This window comes from Eublepharis macularius, chromosome 5, assembly GCF_028583425.1.
Source record: "Eublepharis macularius isolate TG4126 chromosome 5, MPM_Emac_v1.0, whole genome shotgun sequence".
Classification (NCBI taxonomy): domain Eukaryota; kingdom Metazoa; phylum Chordata; class Lepidosauria; order Squamata; family Eublepharidae; genus Eublepharis; species Eublepharis macularius.
Genome location: NC_072794.1, coordinates 156,514,091 through 156,530,240, shown reverse-complemented (window position 1 = coordinate 156,530,240; position 16,150 = coordinate 156,514,091). Strand labels below are relative to the sequence as shown.

Sequence of the window (16,150 nt, the reverse complement as noted above, 5' to 3'; positions counted from 1 at the left end):
GTGCCTTTTCTAACCTGGAGAGATGGTAGTGTTGTGTTGTGTGCTTGTATCTAGGCAAGCTGTTTCTTCTAGCCATGGAATTCCACACACAAACACACACACATGAAGCTGCCTTATACTGAATTGGACCAGTGCTCCATCAAGGTCAGCATTGTCTGCTCAGACTGGGAGCTGCTTTCCAAGCTCTTAGGCTGAGATTCTTCCAGTGTTGAGGGGTGGTCATTCTCGAGTATAGACTGGTTGTCCTGAAGCAGCTAATTGGAATCTCATCATCAGTGTGCTGATGACTTATTTATGTCATTTATAGTGTCCAGGGACGAGCACCCCAAGCCCCCCGGACTTGCCACAGATCCCTTACCTGAAGACCAACAGCACCCCGGCTGCAGGCACAGAGAGCCCAGGGGAGGTGACCCCAGCAGAGAGTGAGGGGGGAAAGGAGCCAGCCAGGGAGGCCTGCCAGGAGCAAACAGCCCAAGCCCACCCGAGCCCCAAAGGGCAAGAAGCACACAGGCCTACCTGGGGGGCTATCACCAGGACAGATGGGCAAGAAGCCCCGGTCCAAGCCCAAGGGGGAGCCAGCAGCAACCTCCACCCTGGGGGACCAGCCAGAACCCAGAAGGCCTGGGCATCCCCTCATGAGCAGAGGCAGAAGTGGCCAAGCCGCATCACCTGGAAAGGCCCTGCCAGCCCCACCCTGCAGGAAAGGACAAGAGAGCAGGGAGTGAGGGGAGGAGGAACACCTGAGGGTATCACCAGCTGAGTTACAGCTAGCCCCACCCTGCAAGAAAGGATAGGAGAGCAGGGAGGGACCGGGATGAGAAAGGAAACACCTGAGGGCATACTCAGTGGAGAGCATCAGGGATAGGGCAGAGCCTGGGAGGAAGGGAGGGGGAAGTTGGGAGAAGCCCTGTAAAGGCAGGCTCAGAAGAGAGTTTATGGTGGGTACGAGCATGGTGGAGTTTGGGGAGGGGGAGAGAGGGAGGGGGTTGAGCAGGCCTGCGAGTGGACTGAGAGGGAGTGAGGGTGATGTATACCCCCCCCCCCTTCCACAGAGCGAGAACCTGCACTGTCCCTGACGGCTTCCCAGAATCAAGGTCAGGCGTTCCGGCGCCCCGCAGAGTGGCGTCCATGGTGGAACCTGACAATAGCCCACCTTTCTCACTGAGAGCCAAGCTACAAGAGACGAAGTAAATGAGGAGGAGCACGTGAAGGGAGTCGCAATGTTAGCCGGGAAGCTGAGTTTTAAAAGAGATCCGGAAGGTTTTGTCAATTTCCCCTCTCTGCAGAGCCAGGGAGGTCACTGCTCAGAGGGTTTATTTATTTCCTCTGTGCCTCCTAGAAGGGGAGGTGAAACTGACAGAGACTTCCGGAGGCAAAGAAGAAATTAACAAACCCTCTGAGCAGAGATCTCCCTGGTTCTGTAGAGAGGGGAAATTGTCAAAGCCTTCTGATCTTTTTTAAAACTCAGCTTCCCGGCTAACATAGCGATTCCCTTCACGTGCTCCTTGTGTAATTCGTCTCTTGTAGCTTGGCTCTGAAACTCAAAGCGGATTACACAGAGTGAGATTCGCAGTCAGTATCGAGGACATTTCCATAAACAATGCCATACGGTAAATACGTGCAAGTTTACAAGCACATAACATTAGCAAAAATCCAGTGCAGAGTTGAAGAAATGCTGAAACAGAGCATAAGCAATTCTAGGACTGACATTAGACAACGTAGAACTACCCTGTCGGGTCATACTTAAATTAACAGTTAGTACATAGGAGCACATACTTAAAGCAAGAGATAGCACATAAGGCAACTTAGTGGATTCACAGGGATTATTAATTTTTTTTTTTTACTGTCTGTTAGCTGCAGGAGACTCAACGAAGCTGCAGAAGATGCCACTGGAAATATAAATATGGAAGAAGGGAGCCATCCCAGGGGGTTCATTCCAGCCACTTCTGGTGCAGAATTTCCTGGTCTTCCTGTGCGGGATTTGCCATTAGGAGCAGAAGAACCTCCCATTTCCCTACATGTCAGGATCACAGAAGCAGGCAGGCCGCTCAGCAGAATTTCTGCCGTGATGTCTGCGAGTGACTTGCTTCTGAACAGGCAAGCATTTCCCCCCATGTTGCATCTAATAATGTTATGTCTTGGATTGCTGTTGCACTCAAACTGATGATCTTAGAAAGCGCCAAAGCTCAGCTTACTGCTTCCACTCCTGTATTCTAACTGGACTTTCAAGGCTGGGAATGCTTTCTGACATATGCTTTCTAGGAGAAGCGACAGCCTGTCTCTCTACACAAGACATCTGACACATGAAGAACCCGTGTTGGGAGATGCAAAGTTAGCCAGGAAGGGTAGTTTAAAAAGACAGAGCCAGCAAAGGCAGGGCAAAGGCTTTGCTACACTTTGGAGCTGTGTGAAGGGGCTGTGAAATGCCAGAAGGGAGACTTCAGCCCATTATAACCTCTCCAGGTCTAAGCCCAGCTTTGGACGGCAGCTCCAGCCCATTTCCATTCCCAGGGGCGGCGCGCCTATTGAGGCCAGGTAGGCGGTGGCCACAGGCGCGGTGTGCCGGAGGGAGCGCTGGAAGAGGCGCGGGGGGCGAGAGCGTGCCCCCCAAAGCAGAAGCCTCCTATTCCTCCCGCCCCGCGCCGCCGCCGCCGCCAGCACAAGCCCCCGGCCGGGCGCAGCCACCGCGGGCAGGCATCTGCTGCGGCGGAGGCAACTGAGCGGGAGAGCTCAGAGGCTGCCCGCTGCAGCGATCGGGCCGGCGGCGGCGCGTGCGCTCCCGTGATGACATCACGCATGACGTCATCGTGCAGGCAGGTGCGCGTGTGCTCGTGCGCAGGGGGGGGCGCTTGGCCGGCCAGCCGTGAGCACAGCAAACCCTAGCGCCGCCCCTGTCCATTCCTCGCTGCCCACAGGTTGCTATCCCACACAGTTTTAGACTGGAAAGGTAAAACTGACAGAGCGAAGATGAAATTAACAAACCCTCTGAGGATCCATCTCTGCCGGCTCTGTCTTTTTAAATGTTAGACTCTAACAATGCGTCTCCCTACACTTGATGAACATGTGTAGAGAGACTCTCTGAGTATCTGAAGATGTGAGTTGTGGCTCACGAAAGCTCATACCCTACCACTAATTTTGTAGGTGCTACTAGACTCTTGCTTTTTTCTCTGAGTCTAGTTACTCTAAAGATGGCTGAAAAAGTCATTTAGTCCACTTGTACCCTAGGAGGAGCTGTGGAGCATTCCCTAGTGTTTAGGGTTTATAGGAGGTTTTCTCTTGCAATTCAACCTGCCTCTTGTTTTCCTCTTTCTGCTGTGCATCAGTATGTGTTAGTGCTTGTGCTCTGAAGGCCTCTGTGTTGCATTAAGAGGGCTTGCAGTCAGTGATTGTCTTTTGCAAAAATCCTGTTGCAGTAAATTCATTGAAAGCAAATGTCAAAGCGTGGATTAGATTATTTCCTGAACTCTGCCAACACCAGTGTCAAAAGCAGGTCACCCCAAAATGAGTCTGGGGTCAGTTTTGAATTTTGAATTCTATCTCCCTACTCCATGATTTGATGCATCTTTTAGAAACAATGTAAGAAATTTTTATTCAGACTGGCTTTTGCTAACCAGAGATAGGAGTGGTGGCATAATATAATCTATATAATTGTTACCTATCCTGACCCCATGAGATGGTACTAGGGTTACCAACCTCTAGGTGAGGTCTGGAGTTCTTCCAGAGTTACCACTGATCTCCAGGTTACAGAGATCATTTCCCCTGGAAGTAATGGCAGCTTTGGAGGGCAGATTGTATGGTGTACAATAGAGTATAGAATGGCTATAGAGGGTGGATGCTGTAAGACTGTTTTGTCCTATGGTGTGCCATAAGGATGATGCAAAGTTGATGGTTGCCAGTAAGGAACAGTAAACAGAACACATGAATACAGATGAATACAGATGTACTCTGCTGAATACAGATGTATTCATGACATTGTAGGCTGCCATTTATAAGTCCTGCCCTCCTCAGTCTCCCAGGGTTGCTGGCCCTTGGCTATTCCCCACTCTGCGGTTAAGATCACTGGGATACCTTGGGCCACTCATTCTTTCTTAGCTTTTTTCATGGAGTTGTTATGAGAACTTCCTTTTCCTCTGTTCCTGCCTACACCAGGTCCTGAAGTGTATTACAGCAGCTTAAAACACTGGTCCATATTAAAGTATTGTCAAAACCATCATGTTTATATCCCTCATTTCCACAGTGCTTAGAGTGGCCTACAATACACAATTATAAAACATAGTCAAAACATAGATCAAGATGGGTGGCTGTGTTAGTCTGTCTGTAGCAGTGGAAAAGAGCAAGAGTCCAGTAGCACCTATGAAACTAACAAAATTTGTGGTAGGGTATGAACTGTGACTCACGAGAACTCATACCCTACCACAAATTTTGTTAGTCTTATAGGTGCTACTGGATTCTTGCTCTTTTCTCCTTTCTGTCGTGAAAGCATGTGTGTGTATAAAGTGCCATTAGGTTGCAGCTGACTTATGGCAACCCCATAGGGTTTTCAAGGCAAGAGGTGACAGGAGGTGGTATTGCATTGCCTGCCTCAGCATAGCGACCCTGGACTTTTTTGGTGGTCTCCCCTCCAAGTAATAACCAGGCTGACCCTGTTCAGTTTCCAAGATCTGAGGAGACTGGACTCACCTGCGCTATCCAAGTCAGGGTGAAATACATCAAGATAAAAAAATATCACTACTGGCTTCCAGAAACAATAATTAGCTCCACTAAAGATGTGTTGAAATAATTCCACATTGCACCTTTTACAAAAGGAAGAGAGCATACTGGATTTCTGCACAATGTCTGGTAGGCTCATCAGCCGCTGAAAAAGAGCTTGCATGCTCTGGGCTGCAGCTGAACGAATTGCCCATACAGAGAGGACCATCCAGTGTGAGGCATCTGGTGACCATAGCTGGCACACAGGCTCATAAATACACTAGCAGTTCTAAAACGCACGAGCTGATAAATATGCCACTTTCCTTACTGACGTTTCCTCTTTTAAAAATGCGATCTAGGACTTTTTATGACGACGAACTGGAACAGTCGGACAAATTCTATCAGGGTCTCCCTCGCCTCTTGAAGCTGGGAGTTGCTTTGTACAATGCCATGGTGTCCAAATCAGAAATGCTGTGTTACTCCGTGATCATCCTCAACCACATGGTCTCTGCTTCTGTCCTCACTTTGATCTTGCCTGTACTGATATTCCTGTGGGCGATGGTATCCATTCCAAGGCCGACAAAATTCTTCTGGATGACAGCAATTGTTTACACTGAGGTGAGTATTCTACAGATATTGCCTTTAGAACTAATTGCTGCCGTGAAGGTCAAACTATCCTAATTGCACAGGGAGGTGAGCAAATGAAACTGACCCATGAGTCATATGGGCTAAACTCATGTCTTGCAAGCAAGAAGTTTTCTAACAGGCTAAACCTTCCTCTGCTCATCTCAGCTTATTTGGTTTACTTCTACATGTTGGAAAATCAACCAATAATGGGGCTCTCGAGGGCAGCTATATGCTATAAAAGCAGTTACCATCATTGAAGTAAGGACACAACCTATATGGCCAGGACAGCCAGTGGTCAAGAAGCTAGGAGAAAAATTACGTTGGGCGTCTCTGGGCTACAAATGTTCCAGTTTGATTTGCTTTCATGGCTTCTTCTGAAGAATTCTGGGAACTGTAGTTTTGTAAGTGTGCTAAGAAATCTTTCTTAGACAATTTTACACCTTTTCCCCTCGATAACTATGCCTCCTGGAATCCCTTGTGGTAAGGGAGTGACTGTTAAACCAGTTTAATATTGGAGTAGTTTAGGGCTCAGCACCTGTTGGTTCAGTGTATGTCCTGTTGGCCAGGAAGCCAATATTTTGAGATGGTCTATTTGTCAACACATTCATGGCTCATCGGCAGCTTATTTCAGTATCCCTTCCTAACCATGCAGTACAGGGCAATTGAATTGCTCATAAATGTTCTCGCGCCTCCCAACAGAGTTCTACTCTTGTCTTCCTGCTGCATTGCTGCTCTGCGGTACAGGCAACTAGGGAATCCTTGATGCATTAAATGATTGGGGACTTAGAAGATGGAGGTGGTTGGGTCCAACACATCGCAGCATACATGGTGTAGGAAAAATATTATTCCTTCACTATTCTTCAGCCCATATTCCAGGACTAATGGAAATGAATAGTTCAACTGATGGGTACCTCAATGTGGGGCGAATGGTGGTTCCCCAGAATCTCTGGTTGGGGAATAGCATGGAAGAAAGGCTTAAATCCTTGCTCCCCTTATGCTGCTGTCCTGATTGGACCAGATTGTTAAGGGGAAAAATTCTGGGAACTCCCAGCATCTCATGCAATTTAGACCTTGGGGAGGGGCTGTGGCTCAGTGGAACAGTCTCTGCTTTGCATGCAGAAGGTCCCAGGTTCAATCTCTGGCATCTCCAGTTAAAAGGATCTCGTAGTAAATGATGTGAAAGACCTCTGCCTGAGACCTTGGAGAGCTGCTGTCAGTCTGAGTAGATAACACGGACCTTGATGGACCGATAGTCGGATTCAGTATAAGGCAGCTTCACATAAGTTCTGGTGTGACTCTGGATTTTTCCACCTGTTTATGACAGTAGAAAACATACTTGGTTTTTGGTTTTTCACATGTATTACATGAAATAGGTAAAATACATATGAAAAATGGATTCTGTGAGGCTAAATGAGGAACATGCTATCAGCCTAATAATTTCTATTTTGGAACTGAACACTAAGGAAAAAGAGAGCTATTTCCTTTACTAAATATGACCTGCTCAGTGTTCCTTTGTTCCGGTATATTGAGGGATTATTTCCCCTCAATATTTCCCCTGAAATATCCCTATGGATATTTGTCATGAGGTCATTTGTTTCTGACTAATTAGATGTTTTTTCCACCATCAGGTAAATATTGTGATCAAATACTTTTTCCAGTTTGGGTTCTTTCCTTGGGCCACTAAGGTGTATTGCGCCATCAATGCAGAAGTGCCTTTTGTTTTACCAAATATTGCTGGGATTGAGAAGAAGGATGGCTTTGTACATTTTGATCTGGTGCAGCTTCTGGCTTTGTTCTTCCACAGGTATAACTTGAAGGTACGTCATGTCATTCTGTGTACTTAAAGGGAATGCTATCTATTTTTCAAAGCCATTTTAGAGAATGCATTAACTAAATCCTCCTATAAGAATGGATTCCAATTGTAAGCAAAATAACAAAACAGGATGAGGGAGAGGCAGGCCTAGGCTCAGTATTTGTCCACTATTGGCAGACAAACTCCTGCTGATGCTCCATTGTTTCCACTGGTGTTTAGGGTTACCAGCAAGAGAATTGGGGGTAGAGGCATGGGGTGTGCACAGTGTCAGCTGCATTCTTACATCATGTCCAGAAAAAAACCATAATTGACTGTAGAGTAGCTCTAGGAATCACAAGAAACTCTATGGTTTTACAATAGGGTTTCTGGGTGATTCTTAGAGAGCTACCCTCTGTCACTTCTGGGTTTTTCTGGAAGTGAGGTAATGATGCAGCCAATGTCACCTTTCAAAAAAAATCCCCTGGGGAGCCTGGGGCTGGGGGATTCCCCACCTCAACTGTGGGGACTAGTATATGATCAATTGAATGTTAAATATGGAGGCGAGGATATCAGCTATGCATTGACATAACTTCCAGCCGGAACCTGAAGTGAAACCAGTGATTCTCTAGGAATCTTCCCAATCTCTTATGTTTTTTATGTAGGTGATGCCGAGGTCCTTTTCCCCATGCCCCACCCCAAAAGTCTCCCAAAGGTTCCTGGCAACCATAGGTAGGCCTCTCAGGATGAGGATTTACATTTACCTGCCCCTACACCCAATTTCTTGCACTCAAGGAATTGAAGAGGTGATAAAATTGCCCCCTGTGCATAGTGATCCTCTACGAATCCCCCCTAGGTTTTGTGATAAAGACTATAGAGACCAGAGGAGGAAGCCTAGAGAGTCACCAGGCTGGAAGTGGCATCACATCCTCCCCAAACTCTGCCCTACCTAGGCCACCCCTCCAATTTCCTAGTGTTTGCCGAGGCAGTGTTGGGAACCCTCGGGAAACAGTGTTTCTTGTTTTTTGTTAATCTTCAGAACACCATGGACTAGAAACAAAAAGCCTTTAGATAAGTTCTCAGTGTTAACAAATGAACTGTTCAATTAAGGAACTAGGTGTTTGTTGTTGCTATACTATGCCAAAGGTAGGTGCAGCACATGCTGCGACGCAAGAGGTCCCAATTCTTTTTTTCCCGGGAGATGGCAGGGACTGTATCAGGGCAGCAGGTATGCTTGGGGCCTGGAGATCAGTTTCCCTGGCACAAATGGTGGCTTTAGAAGGGGGACTCTATAGCATTATGCCCCACTGATAGGCTCACCTAGTCACTGGATCCAGCTCACCATCTACCATTTTTCAAAGTGCTTCATGGTTCTCATGCTTTAAATTTGCACAATGAATTTCACTGAATAATGTTCTATAGTGCCACGGGCTTTGGGATTATAACGACATCAGCCCCTCGGAACGGAAGAAAAAGAACTCAAACAGGCGGCAGAAGAAGGAGAGCAGAAGCCACCCAAAGGGACCTCAGCCTGGATTAGGAGCACAGCAACCTTTTATACTTCCAAGTCCTCCCAGGACCATCTTCAAAAGGAACAGCAAGAAGGTTAATGAAGGTAAGCCGAGGTGTGAGACCACTGTACTGTTGTGAAGAGTAGAGAGTATAACGTTGCAGTGTGCAATAGATGGTGAGTGGCATATATCAGAGAAGGCTGGAAGGGTATCAAAGATGCTTGTAGACTTCACACACCATGGCTGATTCCACACACATTGGATAATGCACTTCCAATCCTCTTTATAGATCATTTGGAACGGATTTTTTCGTGTGCGGAACAAAAAATCCACCTCAAACGATTGATAAAGTGCATTGAAAGTGCATTATCCAACGTGTGCGGAATCAGCCCATGCCAAATCACGGTGGTGGAGATGGTATTGTAGCCATTGTACTCTATCTCCCTATCACAGTGCCCAGTGGGGTTGCACACTCCCCTTGAATGAACAGCTCCGTAGTCTGGGTGTAACGGATTGCTATCCATGTCTAATTAAGGCTTTCACCATCCCAGACTAAAGACTTTATCTTTACTTCTAGACAGTTTTCAGATCCTTAATTGAGCCCTGGGAAACCGCACTCACTTTTTAAACAAGGTTGCTTATGAGTACAAAATTATTTATAAGGTTGGTTGTTGTGGGTCTTCTTGCAATATTGTCCCCCCCAAGATACAAAGGCTTTTTTTTAGATTTTAAATATTTCTTTTATTGAAATATACTCTGGTCTTTTTAATAAAGCAAGATATCATAACATATATGATTATTAATATAAATCCTACAAAGAGGAAACACAGAAAGGCAATAAGAAATAGGTTTGCTAACATTTCTTAACTTTAAGTTTGAAACAAGCAGATTTTTCTATGAAATGCATTAAGATTCCCATAGCAAACATTACCATGAAAATTTTTCTCACCTAAGTCTTCATGAGATTTCTTTCAGCCAGAATTCTGAACTATTATCTGGCACTTTTATAGGTTATCTTAGGCAGAAATCTAAGATCCTTTTCATATGATAGCCTAGATAAACTCTGATTGGTTTAAGGCTTGATTAATTGTTTATATTTTCAATTATATAACATTCTAATTAGTCAAAAAGTGATGCTATGGCTAGCTGCAAGATTAAAAACTATAAATCAGTAAAAATGACAGGAAAAGTTAAGTGAGCAGATCATCAATTGTTCATTCTATGATTAGAGGACATTAATCTAGATACTGTCCACTACTTTTAATTAGCTGTCAAAGAAGAAAGTACACCTGTGTGATTATACAACAAGTTAGAAAAAACTACAGCTACGTTCAGAAAGTTCATTCGCATACATGTGTATTGCTTAAGTATAAGGATCTGTAATTAGGATTGCCAGGCCCCCTCAATCTCCCAGCGGGAGATTGGGGCCTGGCTCTTACCGGGGTGGGTGGGGTGCTCCTCCAAGTGTGATGACGTCACTTTAAGTGACGTCATCACGCAGCCCCCTGGCTTGCGCCATTGGGGGCTGCTGCGGAGCGCAGGAACGCTCCTGCACTTCGCAGCAGCCCAAAACGGGCCCAATCCGTGCCAAAATGGGTGAGGATTGGGCCCGTTTTGGTACGGATCGGGCCCGTTGTGGGCCCCTGCGGAGTGCAGGAACGCTCCCGTGCTCCACAGGGGCCCACAACGGACCCGATCCACGTCAAAACGGGCCCAATCTGCGCCAAAATGGGTGCAGATTGGGCCCATTTTGGCGCAGATTGGGCCCGTTTTGGGCTCCTGCGGAGTGCGGGAGCGTTCCTGCGCTCTGCAGGGGCCCACAACGGGCCCAATCCATGCCCGTTTTGGTGCAGATTGGGCCTGTTTTGGCGCAGATTGGGCCCGTTTTGGCGCGGATTGGGCCCGTTGTGAGCCCCTGCGGAGCGCAGGAATGCTCCCGCACTCCGCAGTGGCCCCGATCCCGGCCAAAACAGGCATCCTGGCAGCGGCTGGTAACTCTGAGGCACAGATGCAGCTCCCAGCCCATCCAAGCTGTAGTCAAGATGAAGGAGATGGCCTCTGGCCAATTGACAGTGTGGGGCAGGCAGACTGCTCCTTCCTCTCTCCTTTGGGGGGTGGGGCCCTTTCCCAGGGCTGCTTTTCACTCTCCATACTCCTTTGCCTCCTCAATCAAAGGCCAAAACAATCCTGAAAAATGTCCTGCCTCCCGCCCCCTGACAAAAACTAAGGCTTGAAGGTTGGCTGGTAGTGCTGTGTGGTTGCCTAGCAACAGCCACTGACACCATTTGTTTCTTAAAGATTCAGGCATTGGTTCTCTTATTTGGAGGGTTTTTAACCCCAGAAAAAAATATATATAAAGATTTCAGATTTCCTGCACACCTGGGGTGTTTTCAGGTTTGTAGAAAGTTCTTTCTTGTTCATGGCTCCAGTCTCTGGTTTTAAGTATCCACAGATTTGGCTGTGCTGAGAATTAGCTATGTTGATGTATGTCACTTTGGGAACGTTTGCTGAGAGGCGGGCATCAAAACGCCCTAATCATAAAAATGGGTTATGAGGGAAATGGAAGTTTCCCATATTGAGCTATAATTACTTTCTTTTGATCAGATGGATCTCTGAAAGAAGACAAGAAGAAATGGGGTCTTTTAAAAATGAGCTCTGCCAGCCAGGAAGGACTGACCAAGGAGAAGAGAAAACAGACCCTGCGGGAAGCAAAGAAGCTGGCGATTAAAATGTAAATGCGAGTATATTTTTATTTGTTTAAAACATGTCTATCTAGGGTTGCCCAGGGGCCCCGGGGGTCCAAATTGGGGGTCGTGTGTGTGTGTCTTGGGGGGGCTCACTCAGGGAGTAGTTATTGTACATGTGCAAAAATTGCACGCGTGCTCTGGAACTTTTGTTGTCGCGCTGGGAATGATGTCATTCCTGGCATGACATCAAAGGGAAAGCACCCGCAAGGGGGAATTTTCCTTAAAATCAGCCCAATTTTAAGGAGCTCCTGGGCCCATTCCCCGCATTTTTTTCTCCTTGCCAACTAGGGGGCGGAGGCTGGCAGTGGGCATTGCCTGCTCTCACCGGGGGACTGGGAACTCTATGTCTATCCCTCGATCTCAGTACCATATGCTTTTAGTGGCCTGAATCCTACCTATCTCTTCAGCAACTTTATAGCCTTCATCCAACCTAAATCAGTCTTCTGCCATATTAAATTTCAGGTAGATAGCTGTGTTAGTCTATAGTAGAAGAGCAAGATTCGGGTCCAATAGCACCTTAAAGACCAACTAGATTTCCAGGGTATGAGCTTTTGAGAGTTCGAACTCCGCAAGAGGTTCTTCTGCCAGGGAAAGAGTCACATAAGTCAGAGGACTGTTTTGTGGGGTTGGCTTTATGCTCGTTATGTTTGTATTTAGCCCTTGCTCCAAGGAGCTTGAGGGAGCATACGGAGGTTGCTGCACTTTATCAACAAAGTGCTGAGGTGCTTTAGATATGTCTAGTTCTTCAGAGCAGGTCTCATCTAAGTAGGTTGTGGAGTTATAATCTGGGCTATCAGTTCAGTCCAAGCCATTTCACCAATGCAACTGTCATAGATCTAAAAGGAGAGTCAGACAGAAGTAGAATCCAAGGAAAGAAATGAAAGTCAGACAAGGCAAGGATGTGAAGATGAAATTCCTAGAGTGTCACTAAAGGGAGGTCATTTTTTCTCCTGCTCCTCAATTCCTTGGGGTGGGAAATTGGATCTGTGGGCAGGTAATTCCTTCTTCTACTCTGTATTGGATCCTTGCTAATGGTATGTCTTTGTAAACTTGTTTATATTTACCCTATGGCATTGTTTATGAAAATGTCCTTGACACTGTATGGAAATGTACTTGATACTGATTATACTAAGCTCATACTGTGTAATCCGCCTTGAGTCTCAGTGAGAAAGGCGGATTATAAATGACATAAATAAAAAAATAAAAATACCTTGGGTGGGTAATAGGAGGTCTACATTGCAGACGTTTGCTAGCAAAGGCAAAGGCATTGAAGCTATTTCTCCTGAAGCATTAGCCACACTAATTATTCTTTTGAGACATGTGAATCTACTTTGCAATTTGACTAATTTAGGTTGATTTTTAACTCCAGTGTTCTTCAGGTTTATCGGCCCATCAGACAATTCTTCCATGATATAATCTACCCAGAATACAGCACAGTCTGTGATGTTTATGCTCTCATGTTCCTGGCCGACGTGATCAATTTTGTTGTTGTCATCTTTGGCTACTGGGCTTTTGGTGTAAGTATATAACTGAATCAAAGTCTCCAGGGATTCAAGAATGCCTAGCACTTGGCAGTTTAGTAATCCTAGAAATGTAGCAACTGGCAGTGGAGTGGGAAAATCTCTTTGCATATTCTCAAAAATATGTTATTATTTCACTTGCTTTACGTTTTATTTTTATTTATTTAAAATATGCTTTCTCCACAAAAGATACAAGGGGGATAATAGTGCTATCCTAAACAGAGTTACTCCAATCTAATCTCATTAATTTCATGGGACTTAGACTGGAATAGCTCTGTTTAGGATTGCACTGTAAGAGTTATAAAATTGACTTGAGAGTAGGCTATAAGGAAGCTTGAAGTAACACAGGTTGTGCACATCGGGATCTGAAAGCAAAGAAGATAGGCAAAATCTTGGCTAGATAAAAATCAGCCGGATCTGAAAACAAAACAGAAGTGTTTCTGTTTCTGATAAATGAGCCTGCATTTTAAAAATATTCTGAATTTGAAATGTGAAATGTTGCATTCTTTTAATTAAAATTTTAATATCGAGGTAGTGGAACCTAAAAGCGAGTTTATTTTTTCCAGGGGTCATTTTGTAGAAAAAGAGCTGGAGGAACTCATTAGCATAACTCATTAGCATATGCCACGCCTCTTGCCAACACCGGAAGTGTGTCATTAGTATAATTGATTTGCATATGCCACACCCCCTGACATCACCTATTCTGGCTGTTTTGGACCCAATCCTGGCCATTCAGGGCCGAAATTGGGCCCAAAATGGCAAAAAGGGGCTGAAAATGGCTGAAAAGGGGCCCAAAATGGTCAGCATCGGGCCACTGATGAGCGGGAGAGTGATCCACCACCTGTCAGTGGCCCGATCCAGGCCATTGTGGCCCCAATCTAGTCCAAAAGGGCCCAAAATGGCCAAGAGTCAGGTGGGCAGGACCACCTGACATGTGACCTCTTTGGGGAACTGCTGGAACTGCGTTCCTGTGCGTTCCCCCTCAAAATGAGCCCTGATTTTTTCCAACTGGATGCATCATAAAATTAAACAGTTGGCAACAGTATTTGAGTTCAATGCTTTAGAAATGTTAAGATAAGCAAGTGTTTTTGATTTTTCAGAATTTTCTATGTGAGTTGGACAGTGTTACATTAAAGAACTGTCCAATTTTCATTTTGAGCCAAATTTGATGTATTTATTCAGTTTGTTGTTGATTTATTTATTGCATTCCTATGCCTCTTATTTGGAATTGAAGAAGAGAATTCATTAAAACATCTTAAAGAATAGGCATTTTGCAAGGCATATACAAAGCTGCTCTCTGATGTGAAGGCACTCCGTCATTTCCATTATAGTTTCAAGATTTGTATTCTCTAATAATGAGAATACAATATTACAGGAGCAATCCTAAGCAGGTCTGTGTGGAAGTAAGTCCCATTTTATCCAGTGGGGCTTACTCCAAGGAAAAGGATTGCAACCTATGTCATGTCACTGTAGAACACATGCTTGGGACGCAAAAGGCCCATACTTCAGTTCTTAGCATGTGTTGTTTAAGGTTCTCGTGTTCTGGGGAAAGCCTTCCTTTGCCTGAGACCCTGAAGAACCTTTGCCATTCAGAGGGGCTAATATTAAGCCAGGTGTAGCAAGGGTCTGATTTTCTACAAGGCAGCTGCATATGAAATAGAACTTGACCAACTTCCACTCTTATCACATTGTGGGGTTTTTTTTCACCTATTCCATTCAATCTGTTTTCAATTTACAAGCAGAGAAAAGAGAATCTGTTTCTGCTGTGATGGGAGATTGGTTTGTGCATCTCACCCACAGTGAAACCCATGTGCCCCCGAGGTCCTTTGGGAATTCTGCTTCATGCATTATATTAAGAGTGGAGCAAGAAGGACTGCACACTTCTTACCTTACTCCTTGGTCGGCCAACAAACAAAAATAGGTTTTTGAATTTCTGGAAGCCTCTAATTTTAGAGAAGAAAGCAGGACATACATATTTGATGTCATTCATTACAAGGTTGGGCCACCCAGAGGGAAATCGGGACATTTGCCCCCATCAGGAACCCTACATTGTGTAGGCCCATATAATATATCCATCCAGGGGGTACTAGGCTACAAGTCGAGTGGGGACAGTACGGGGTGACTAGAAGGAAAAGATGCGATCGCTACCAGGATCAGTTTATAATCTCAGAGGTGCTTCACTGGGGAAAAGGTAGTCTTCAGCTGCTTCCTAAAATTCCCAGTTTGTGCAGAATAAAAAGAGTCCTGCTGAATTGGACCAAGGACTCTTCTCTCCCAGCATCCTGCTTCTGAGAGGGGCTGAAAAGATTCCCAAGAAGGCCCATAGCAGGGGCACAGATGCCAAAGCCTCTTTGGGTATCCCCACCACCACTGCTTGTGTTCAAAGATATACTTCCTTTGAACTTGGAGGTTCCATTCAGCCTTCAATGGCTGATAGTCATTTGTAGAACACTTCTTTGTGAATTTGCCTTTCCAACACTATCTAATCTAGTGGCCTTCACCACCATCCTGTGAAAGGTAATTATCTGTTGTGTGACAAAGTACTTTCTCTGTTTTGCATCAACTGTCCATCAAATAAACACAATCACCGTAGGCCGCTTACAGGTTTCCTCCTGTCTGATGGTCCGTACAAACAAAAGTGGCCAGGATTCTCTGCCGTTAGGATGATAGGTTCTCTCCGGTTTTGCAGAGCTCGGGTGAGAAGCTGTGCAGAATTCCAAACTGGGCCCGAGATATCTTTCTGGTATGGTGGGATGGAAGCAAAGAATTGCAGTCTGCTACACACCATGGGCAATCTGTAACATCTCCACTGTTGAGGGTTTCACCTAAACTGGTTGCTTTGCCAAGAAAAAAAATGGATTACAAGGAACACAAACACACAAAGCTGCCTTATACTGAATCAGACTCTTAGTCCATCAAAGTCAGCATTCTCTACTCACACTGGCAGCAGCTTTCCAGAATCTCAGGTGGAGGTCTTTCAGCTCACCTACTACCTGCTCCTTTTAACTGGAGATGCCAGTGGTTGAACCTGGGGCCTTTTACCAGCAAATCTGAAGTTCTATCACTGAGCTGTGGCCCCTTATCTAAGAGAGTGCTTAGTTCTCATGCCCCTTCTTACATGCCCAGGGTAATGCTGATCACCACAGGGTCAGGAAGCAATTTCCCCCAGGTCAGTTTGGCTAGGGATCCCGGCGGTGTTTTGCCATCTTCTGGGCATGGAGCAGGGATCACTGTGTGTGTGTGTGTGTGCGTGTGTGCGTGCGTGCG

The 16,150-nt window shown here is 45.6% G+C and overlaps 1 protein-coding gene across 1 annotated transcript in view; it reads left to right on the top strand.

Moving 5' to 3' along the window:
- The window catches only part of LOC129330426 (piezo-type mechanosensitive ion channel component 2-like), a 90,062-nt gene that overhangs the window by 50,019 nt on the left and 23,893 nt on the right, over window positions 1–16,150 (top strand). The window contains exons 35-40 of the mRNA XM_054980454.1: window positions 1,855–2,097; window positions 5,049–5,307; window positions 6,945–7,133; window positions 8,528–8,720; window positions 11,221–11,347; window positions 12,733–12,880. Of these exons, the coding sequence (XP_054836429.1) occupies window positions 1,855–2,097; window positions 5,049–5,307; window positions 6,945–7,133; window positions 8,528–8,720; window positions 11,221–11,347; window positions 12,733–12,880 (1,159 nt within the window). The remainder of the gene's footprint in view (window positions 1–1,854; window positions 2,098–5,048; window positions 5,308–6,944; window positions 7,134–8,527; window positions 8,721–11,220; window positions 11,348–12,732; window positions 12,881–16,150) is intronic.